General features: G+C 41.3%; 1 protein-coding gene across 1 annotated transcript in view; it reads right to left on the bottom strand.

The window, feature by feature from the left end:
- ITGB6 (integrin subunit beta 6) overlaps positions 1 to 11,070 on the bottom strand; it is a 99,858-nt gene that overhangs the window by 9,037 nt on the left and 79,751 nt on the right. The window contains 4 exon segments of the mRNA XM_015429640.1: positions 427 to 546; positions 4,601 to 4,698; positions 6,829 to 7,051; positions 9,048 to 9,465. Coding sequence (XP_015285126.1) covers positions 427 to 546; positions 4,601 to 4,698; positions 6,829 to 7,051; positions 9,048 to 9,465 — 859 coding nt within the window.

Genomic DNA, 11,070 nt, shown 5'->3' with positions numbered 1-11,070 from the left:
GTTGCCTTGCCTTTTCTTTGATAATAAAAGTACTTTTGCCTGATTTACTGGAGTGCAGAGCCTGAAGCCGAGTATCCTGGCAGAGAACCCAAAGCCTGCATCATACGGGGTGTGTGTGTGTGTGCTGATTTTTCCATCCTGTGGTAGCCCAATATCCCTCCCACAAAATGCTGCTCCTAGGGGATGAGAGGAATCAGAGGTCTTCCACAGTAGAAGAAAATTGGTGAAAATCCTCCCCTGCATCTGTGGAAGTTCTAGGCCTGATACAAGCTGTTGACTCTTGTTCATGAAGGGCTACACAGAACAACTATTTCAGGAGTGTTTTGACTCTAAAATTTAAGATCGGACAATGTGGAACACGTCAACCTGACTGTTTCATGTTGGTAGTGTATATAAGAGCTGATTTACCAAGGCCAAACGACCTACCTTTCTGCGTTATGCTGTGAATGGTTGTTTTTCCTTGTTCATCATCTTCCATTACAAATGTGATAACACATTCATTCTCCCCTTGTAACAAACACTGGACAGATTTATCTTCCATGCTATCTGTGAAGGAGGAAGAAACCCATCCTGCAGGTCAAGCTCAATTCATCAAGCAGTAACCATGAAGATGAAAGGATTTATAACACCAGTCCTGTGTTCAACAGACAGTAAAAGGAGGGGGAGGGGGGACGCTAAAATACCTAAAAGAATTTAATGCAATACTTCTATTCCTAAAAGGTTTCGCCTCAGGGTTTTGTTTTGCTTTGTTAGACTTTGCACTTAAGTTTCAGATGAGAAGGTCCAGGTGTTGTCAATCTATGTTGACCATCAAGTGTACCCATAAAGTCTGCAGTAATTTGAAATTCAATGAATTAGAAATACTTCCAAAAGAGTTGTCATTGCTGTCTAAGGAATATAATAGCCGTGATTATAGTACAAAGTAAACTATATGTTCTCTTTTTCTTTTTGGTACCGGTAGAATGTCTAGACTGTGTTTCAGTGTTGCATATTCCCACATCAAATGGATACTGATCCCTTTCAAAAGATCTGCCACTTATTGAGTCCAAAATGCTGTTATAAAGGGCAATGCAACCAGGATTCTCATAATTAAATATGCTTTTGGAATTAAAATGAGAACTGTTGGATAGTCATAATGCTGTTTGGCAAATTGTAGGTAAAAAGGAACAAAGATGACAGACTTCCCAGTTTTAGTTTCTTTACTGAATTGAATGTAGTTCTGCAAAGAAAACTTTTCACCTAAACTTTCCCAGGTAGAGAATCTTTGATGTTTATTCAAGAGGCCCTGGAAGGGGTGGAGTATATGTGAGGGAACTGTGATAGACTACAAAAAGAAAATGAGAAGGATGGAATCTGAAACTGCTGGCTCTAATGCCAGGAATACCAGAGCCACAATGTCTTGTCTGAGGCTTCGGTCCACAAACTCCTTTTGAGATAGCAACCATCACTGTTCCTGTGAAATCTATAGCCAAACTAGGGAAAATACTGTATTAGGGCAATTCCACGGAAAATAGTTTGTTACCTGTTGCCTTCTGAAAATATGATATCTCATAAAATTTAGTGTTCTAATATCTTCTAATAAAGTTTTTGATTGAACATTAGTTCAGATATAATTGTAACAGTTTATTTTTTAGAGTTTGTATCGGTGAAGTTTTGGAGCAGTGAACAGAAGTCAAATGGACTATGGAAAGTACCTGAAGGAAAATGTAGGATGCAAACTTTGGCGGAAAAGTTGGGTTGGTTCCAGTAGTTCCCTTCCCCTGTGTGAAATTGTCTATTAAAGAAAGAACTACTTTGATCTCCAGTAGAAGAATCCTTGCTTAGCAGAAAGGATCCATTGTAACTAATACCACAAGGAATCTTCAGCTGGAGGAGAAGTTCTTCCTTTAACACAATCTTCATTAGCAGATTAATCACAGAAAACCATTGGATTCAACCCATTATTTATCATCATCATCATCAGTCATCACTCTATAAAATATTCGGTGTAACTTACATAAAATATAAACTACTTGAAGACCATAAAGTAAGATTTTAAAAATTAAAAAAATTAAACAGGTCAGCAAATAGCAGAGATAGGTCCCTGCCATATGGCAGGAAAAAAACAGGCCAAAAGCCGCACCAAAATAGAGACGCTGCGGCGGGATCCCACAGATCCCCTGAGCTGCGGCGCTGTTGCTCCCCGGCACAATCAGATGCCGGGGAGGAAGAGATGATCGGGAGGGGGAGGCTGCCGAACTGCGCATAACACCTGGCATTGATGCAGCCTTTTGGAAAGAACCACCTCGGTAGGTGGTTCTTTTTTGCTGCGGGGTTTTGGGCGGAAGGGGCGGATTGGGAACGGGCGCGCAACGCTTCCCAGATGTTGCGGTGGGATCGCGCCCATTTGCTGCGGCCCCGATCCATCCCTCTCCCGGCCTAAAACCTCTCGTGTGACCGGGGCATGAATAGAAGTGTTTTCTAATGCTTGGAGAAGAAAAGTAAGGATGTTATTTATGTTTGAATGTTAATATGGCATTTTTATGGTTTTAATTGGTTTTATAATGTAATTGGTTTTATAAATGTATTGAATTTTTGTTGTGAACCACCCTGAGCCCCACATAAGCAGGGAAGGGTGGTCAAGAAATCAAATGAAATAAATATATTGATGGCTGTTTCTGGCAGAGTATGCCAGAAAATGGGTTTTACTCAGAGAACAAATCTTAACTGTCATCCTTATTAATCTTGTCTCTAAGAAGAAAATTAAAAGTCCTTAGCTCCCAGGAAATTAGGAAGAAGGTAGAAGGCAACCAATGCTCCCTCTAACCTGTGGTGTCTTGTGAGCAAAAATTCCACTTTGTGAGCTACTGGCATTAGAATTGTGAGCAACTTATTTGGCTATTGCATAAATTAGTTTGCTCTGGAGCCATTCTTTCTGAGCTAAGACAAAAACATGTGAGCTGGAGGCTAAAAAACTGTGAACCAGCTCACACTAACTCAGCTTAGAGGGAACACTGATTAGGCAACTAAAGGACAGTAAACTAGATTTGTAAGCAAATCTGAAACCAGTTAAACAAACATTAATTGCTGTAATAGTCTCTTCGTAACATTTTAAATTTTGAAACGAACAACTGTCTTTATTTAGCAGCCTGTGAGCATGGAATGGCCTGAAGACCCTCTATGAGATATTAAGGAATACTGTGGCCTAGGGTTGTCAGCCCCAGGTGGGGCCTGGAGATCTCCCACTTTTACAACAGAGATCAGTTCCCCTAGAGAAAATGGCTGCTTTAAAGGGTGGCCTCTACAGCATTATACCATGCTGAGGCCCCTCCTCTCCCCAAACCCCACCCTCTCCTGGATCCACTCGTAAAGTCTCCAGGTATTTTCCAACCCAGACTTGGCAACCCTACTGTGGCTAGAATAGAGAAAGTGGTAGAAAGTCCTGAGGAATTAGAATGTGTTCTTTTCCCCAGTCCAATGGCCAGAAGATTCATTAACATGACCAAAGGGACTCTGGCTGATCCAGAATTACTACTTATGCTTCTAAGCAGGCAACATAGTTCTTAAAATGTGGGAATATGCCAAAGTAGTAGGATCACCAGGAGACCTCTAGCAAAAACATGTCCAGGTGTTCTATACAGGCTCACTCCAACAAAAATGGGGTGGGGTCTTGTTGTAGAAAAAGAGCTGCCGGAGCTCATTAGCATAACTCATTAGCATAACTTATTTGCATATGCCACGCCCCCTGACATCACCGGAAGTGACAGAAGGCCACACCCCCTGACATCACCGGAAGTGTGTCAGAAGGCCCGGCTACTTACCCTCCTGCTTCATCCTCATTCCCAAACGGAATGAGGATCGAAGCAGAGGGCGGGGTAAAGAAGGGGGCGGGGCTTCACCACGTGACCGCCCCGCCCCCTAGAGGTTCTCTTCCGGAGCTCCGTACCTGAGAGCTCCCCCCCGACTAGAGCCCTGGGTGTAATAGAGAGGATGAGCCTTTTCTCATGGTGTTTCAAAGATCTGTGTTCAATGTACAAAGTAAGAGGCGGTAAAGCTACTAAGTGAGTACTTTTTAATGGCATGGAAGGAAATAAAAGAAACAGATTCCGAGGCTTAATTTCTACTTGTTGGGCAGCAGTTAGAGACTTCTGAGTTGTAGCTTAACTGTTTTGTGGCTAGAATTTAGCACTACCACTCAGGATAGTTATGGATTTTAGAGTGTTAAAAAATGAAGCCCTGAAACATTTATCTGTCTCTCTTAATATCTGATCAGATTGTTGAGCATTCACTTGGCTCCACACCCGAGACTTATTCTTTGTTTAGTAAGCTAGTTAGAATGCTGCATGTATGTCCCAAAGACTAAATTAAAAGCCCACATTCGTATTATTCATCTTATAACATTTTGAGTTGCTTTAGCTTGCTTCATATTGGTGCTGAAATTGATACACAAATATAAGAACACGTGTTAAAAATATAAAATGAAATCTATTAAAACAATGAAAAGCACAAGCCACAGCAAGGGAACTACACCCTCCTCCCACATCCCACAGAAAGTCCCTATTATCACAGTGAGAGCAATATAAATAAATAAATACATACATAAATAAATAAATGTACCGACCTTCTTTGCTACTGATGGTCACATCAAGCAGTTTACATTTTTCAGTGCATTCTTCCTGTGACTGGTCATTAGTAGCTAAATAACATTCTACACAGCTCCTGTGAAAAATGATTCAACAGCTCATCAATCTCAGTTATGAGGCCGCAGGAACAAAGAGAGAATAAATATGTAGTCTTCATCTTTAAGAAGAACCTTACAAAAGATCTATTTTTTGGGGGGGAGTCAAGGAACAGTTATTTTACATGAACTGCATTTAAAAAGCAGAATAAATGTTTTGTGGTCCAGATGTTCTGTGCTCTTTCAGTCTCTCCAAGTTCCAATGAGATATAAAATGAACTCATGGCAACATCATTAATGAATGTGGTTATATGAACATAACACCCGGTTTTTAACTTGTGTTGTATTTTTGTGTTATTGACAGGTTTATACAGAAGTCTTTAATGAAGCAGAAGATAGCTACAATGGAATATATTTCTTCCAAATGTCATTGCACCCACAGAGAGCTATCATAAGCTGATCTACTCCATTTCTTAGTGCTCTACTCAATGGAGCTTACTCCCAAGAAAGTGTTCTTGGGATTACATTGATAACCTTTCCCCTTCTTATGCCTATCCGAGTCCCACTGAAATGGAAGGGGGTTAACTGCACCTAATTCTTTTTATGGATCATGGCTTCTGACTTACTTAGCATCAAAGTAAGGGGGCCTAATTTACCCAAGTGTAACATCAATAGAATAATGCCTCTCTGTTTTCCAAGTGGATTGTATGGCTCTTTTAATAGATCTCGCTAAGATATTACATGTGTCAGAATTTAAAACCGCACATGTCAGTTAAAATAAAATGGGATTAAGTGACTTTGAAACAGCATAATTTAATTCACTGAAAGACTAAGAGATAAAAAAACACACAGAAACTATGGATTGTTCTAATGCCCACATCAGTTAGTAGAAAGGTTCTGAATGATTCATCTGGGACAGAAGCCAGCTCTGGCTTCCTAGTGTTGGAAAATAATCAATGACATTAATGTAAGAAAGTTATTTTCATACCGTGTACCAGAAAAAAATGACTAATATTACAATAACTTGTGTGGAAGTACAAATTTAAGTAGAGTTCAAACAGTTCAACTTCATCCTGTGAGTAACTATTCCAGCAAACATGTTTCATATGAGGCACAATGACTGCTTGGCCTCATTATTTGAGTCATTGCCTTACTATTGCACTCCAGATCATGGCATTGCAGTGGTAGTTGCTGACATCAACCAGCTTTGCAGATCAAGTGCCCATATCAAAGTACTAAGTGGAAAGGCAGGGCTGATTCCTCCATCCGGTACTGGAGAGACTCGGCTATTACTGCACTATGGCTTCAATCCTAAAAACTCTTTCCTGGGATTAAGCCCCATTGAATGAAAAGGGACTTTCTACTTAGTAGACCTGCTAAGATCGCTTCCTATAGCAATAATTCACAACTTGATTTCCTTGTGCGGAGAAGAAAATATAACCGCGAATGACTGCTTATAGCACCATGATAGTGCAATTGCCAGCAATATGTGGATACAGCCTTAATTTGTATGGAGGTTGGCCATACAACACTACGGCAGTAACTTTTGACCTAAATAGGGATGTTGCTATCAGTACCTCAGTTGCGTGGGTGGAGATATGGTCCTGGGTACCAAGTAAAATGGTCTTGTGTGCTGCTGTGTGTACGGTGGTCAAGGCTGCCTATCCCATTACACAACATAATCATGCAAAATGCCATCATGCTATAGTAATAATGTTTTATAGTCTTTTTATCATACACATATGTGCTGCTTCTTTGTTGCTTCTTACTTCACTGCTATATAACCCGTTTTCAATATTACTATTTATATAACTAAAACGTGTTATAAACCTAATTTGGAAAGAACTGTTCAGTTCTTTCTGAGCAATTGTCTTCATAGCAACCCTGTTGCTTCAAATGCTAAATATGGAGAAGAATGCAACTGATAATCTAGCCAAGTAAAAAAGTTATCAACCCATTTAACAAAGGAGAAAGTGAGGCACACATATGGAACCCATAGCAGAAGTTTATCAATTATATAGACCAGTGTGTGAAATATTTATGGGAAAAGATACCATCTGCATAGAAAATATAGGGGAGGAATACTCTTTATGATGAACCAAACTCAGCTTCCCTAAGATATTACTAAGTCTTTAAACACGAGACAAACAAAATATGCATGCATACCTTACCTTTTGGAACTACAAGGATCGACATAGGTAGTATATTTTTCACATGTGCTGCCTGAAATTCCAGGATTTGAGCATACACATTTCCCACAAATGCATTCGCCCCTCCCGTTGCAGATGGTGCCATCATCAGAAATACACGCTTCAGTGTCAGTAGTACAGTTGCAGTATTCACCCGTCCAGCCACTGTGGCAGATACATTCACTGCAGTCACAGTCTCCATTGCCTGATGAAAACCATGGAAGTTATACAGTATCTCTATCCCAGTCCATTCCAAGTCTCAGCTGTCCCCTGATCCCTCTCTCATACACCAGGCTTCCAGACTGTTTTACTGTTACCTTCACCTCTGCAAACAATTATAAATTTACTTGTCCAAGAAGTTAGATTATTTGACAAAGTCCAAACAGGAACAGTATCATACATCAAGATCACAAAAGTAATAAACTGGATTTTGAGTCTGACTTAACCCTTAGGCTCAATGTTAAACAAAACAACAAAATGAGAGGGAAGTAGGGTTGCCTTGCCAGCTCCAACTTGGGGAACTCTTGGAGATCTGAGGGCAGGGATTAGGGAGGGATTTGTGGTATAGCAAACTGATCTCTGTAGTCTGGCAATCAGCTGTAATGCCGGGGGAACTTGAGACCCTAATTGGCAGTTGCCAGCCCTAAAGGAGAGACTAAAAAGATAGGGTTGATAGAAGTATGATAGATGCCTCATGTGTTACATTCTTAAGAAGGGCCTGTAAGACGGTGCTCTTCCACCGAGCTTTTAGTGGAGGCAGCAGGAGTCCCTCCCCCCTCCTTCTGATTGACCTCCCATCAATGTCCTGAACTTGAACAACCATCTGGGAACTATACCATCGTTTTTAGTTACTGAGTTATTAATTAGATTTTGCATGGTATTTTATGATTGTATGATTATTTTATTGTTTAATCTTGTTTTAAATGGATTTTAACTGTCATTGTACATTGTTCTAACACTGATGGAACCAGCCATGAGCCTGCTTGCTGGGAGGGTGGGATACATGTTTAATAAAATAAAATAAAAGGTGAATAATATATTTCAATAATTACTGATTTATATCTTTTGAAATGTAGGGAAGCCATTGTGTCATTGTCACTCTGTGCCTTGGAGCTTCCAGAATCGCCATGTTAAGAACCACATTATGAACGGAACAGCACCAATTTGTATCAGTTGGGATTTCAGGGTTGTTTTTTTCTTTTTAATGGTTTTTATCTGAAAACCACTTGAACATAATTCTTTCTAAAATTTGGATATAAATCCTTTTATTAAAAAAGTACTGAAGCATTCAAAAACAACATGGAGAAATATGACCTCCACTGCATCGGCATAGAATTTATTATGACTAATTTATGGAGTCCCTCCAGTACTGTTTGGGAGAATGGGTCTTTTTGAGGCTCACAAGCTGCTCTACCGCAGGGAGTCCATGGGACTTGGGAATGTGGTCTGTGCCAGGGGAAAGAGGGCAAAGAGGTCAAGAGATGGCTCAGATGAACTCTGTAATTAATAGCAGGCAGTAGGGGGCTGTGGCTTGTATACACGCTGTTCAGCAAAGCTCGGAAGCCTGCCTCCAACCTTAAGGAAACTTACTCTGGCAGAAATGGGTTCTTCCACTGGAGGAAAACTACTTCCAGCAGAGAAAGAATTCAGAATTTTTGAGTGTAGAGGTAGAATTCAGACTTTTTGAGTGTAAAGGTATAAGACTACATCTTCCCTCGCAGTGTGATACAATGGTTCAAAGGCTTGCTTGGGTGGGACTTATAAGGACAGTGAGGCACTACATATGAATAGGATGATGTAGAAGAGGCACATAAATCTAGAGCTGCCTTTAAGAAGCAGGAAGAGGGGGAGGCTTTGAAAAGAGGGTATCCTGACCTCCCTGACATTAAGGAAGAGCTGTGTCTGTCAATTCCTTTATCTTCTTCTGATGCCTGGGGAGGAGGTCATCACTTCTAACCCATGCAACTGATATTATGAGATGCTTTTACATTAAAAAGCTACAGATAAGGTGACCTACCTCCACAAATCAGTCCTCTAAATCTCACAGAGCTAAGACAAAAATGTGTGAGCCAGAGGCTAAAAAACTGTGAGCTAGCTCACACTAACTCAGCTTAGAGGGAACACTGGTCATCACTCCTAACCCATGAAACTGATATTATGAGATGGTTTTACATTTAAAAGCTACAGATAAGGTGACCTACCTCCACAAATCAGTCCTCTAAATCTCACACAAGAAAAGTTGTCACATTCACAGTATGGCCCATAAATATGTCCATATGCTGATAGATGGCAAACACACTGTCCACAATAGCAGTCACCTCTGCCACTACAAGAGCTCTGCTCTGGAGAACTTCTACAGGAATCTGAATTTGGTGAGTCATTTTCACCACATGTGCATTGAGGACCCATGTAACCAGGGTTGCAAGCACACACTCCACACTCCAGAGAGCCACTCCCATTGCACATGGAACTGTTAGCCTCAGCTTCCTTCTGACAATTGCAGCTGCATTGTGGCTGGATTTCAATTTCCAAAGCTTCACTCAGACCCACGGGCCTGATTATGATGTTCCTTCTACTTTTCTCACAAGCAGGGAGACTTAATGTCACATTGAAAGTCACCTAAGAGGGGGAAATTAGCAATATATGTATTTAATAATTTTTTACTTTTGGCACACAAGATGCTGACAAGTCAGAATAAAAATTTAAAATCTAAACTAAAAAAAAACACCATTGTGAATTAAATCAGATTGCCCAGATCAAGGACTACACTAGAGAAAATGCACTCAGTAGACAGGAAAATTGGTAATCCCAAGAAGTGACACATGCGAGATACTTGAAGTCGTTCAGTTTCATGGTTTCAAAAACCATTGAATGTGGTAACCAGTGTGTAAGAGAACTTTTTTTTAAAAAAGGAGGAGTTATAATTTGGAAGTCATAAAACTATATGTATTATGTTCAAAACAATTCCAGCTTAATCCAGTTAGGGATGGGCACAAACCGGGAAAATGGAGGTTCATTTTGGTTCATGGGGCCACATGAACCATGAACCTTCATGGACCTCCCCATTTACAAAACCGGTTTGTTTCATGAGGTTTGTGATGTGGTAGAGATGCCAGAGATGGGCTAGAGATGCCAGACTTGTAGCAAGTCCCCAGCTGACTCTCCTCTACCTGTCCTCCAAGTTTGGTGAAGATTGGATTTCAGGGGACTGAGCCACCCCCTCCAAAGCAGGTGCCTCCAGGAAACTGCTTTCTGGGGACATCACAGCTGTAGGTTCAGGAGTCTGTTGAATGCCCCCCACCACAAGCTAGAAGCATCAAACTCACAGAGGACCTTCCCAGGATACCCTTCTACTTGCTCACTATGTTTAATGAGGATTAGATGTGGGGTGGGCAAGTAGCTTCCCACAAAAGCAGGTGCCTCCAGGAAAGTGCTTGCTGGAGAAATCACAGCTGCAGGTTCAAGAGGAGTGTGTCGAATGGTCTCTCTGCAAGCTAGAGTTGTAAAACTAGCAGCAGACCTCACCAGGATGCCCTTCTATCTGTCCTCCAAGTTTGGTGAGGATTGACTTTGGGGTCATTGGGGAGGGTGCAGAAATGTTCCCAAATCACAGACTGGAAATGGGGACCCAAAATTGGGGCAGGTGGGAGACATAGTGGTGAATGAGGGGGTGGTGGGGAAGCATCCAGTTCCTCCACATCCCACCTCCTTAGGGCCGCTTCCACCTCAAATCCATCCCTTCATCAGTCCTCCCATCCCAGCACCAGACCACAGTGGCTATGTCTCCCACCTGAATTATGACAGCGGGAGTGAAACCTTCATACATTTATTTCACATTCATATATTCATGTAGTCATGTTTCACATTCATTTATTTAGCAATTTATATAACGTTTTGTTGGCAAAAGGCTCATACTATATATATATATAATTCCCTTATGTACTGGCCATTACCAGCTCTCCCATTGGCTGTGCAGAGTGCTCCATCAGCCATTGGCCCATGAACTGCTACTCAAGAGTACTTGCATGCCATTGGCTGGGGGCTGGGTCGGTTCCTCTCCCCCACCCACTACTAGCCTGGACACTCTTCCCTCACAGGAAAAAAAAAACCTGTCAAAATGGCTGTCTCTCCTGACAAAGACACTTCTCCTGCCTGGATCCTGTAGGACTAACTTTTCCCTCAGTAGCTGTTGCTAGGCAACCAAACTTGGTTCTGTCAGTAAAA

This window comes from Gekko japonicus, unplaced genomic scaffold, assembly GCF_001447785.1.
Source record: "Gekko japonicus isolate JY-2015 unplaced genomic scaffold, Gekko_japonicus_V1.1 scaffold590, whole genome shotgun sequence".
NCBI classification, from domain to species: Eukaryota; Metazoa; Chordata; class Lepidosauria; order Squamata; family Gekkonidae; genus Gekko; species Gekko japonicus.
The sequence above is the reverse complement of the archived record's forward strand: the minus strand, read 5'-3'. Positions and strand labels throughout refer to the sequence as shown.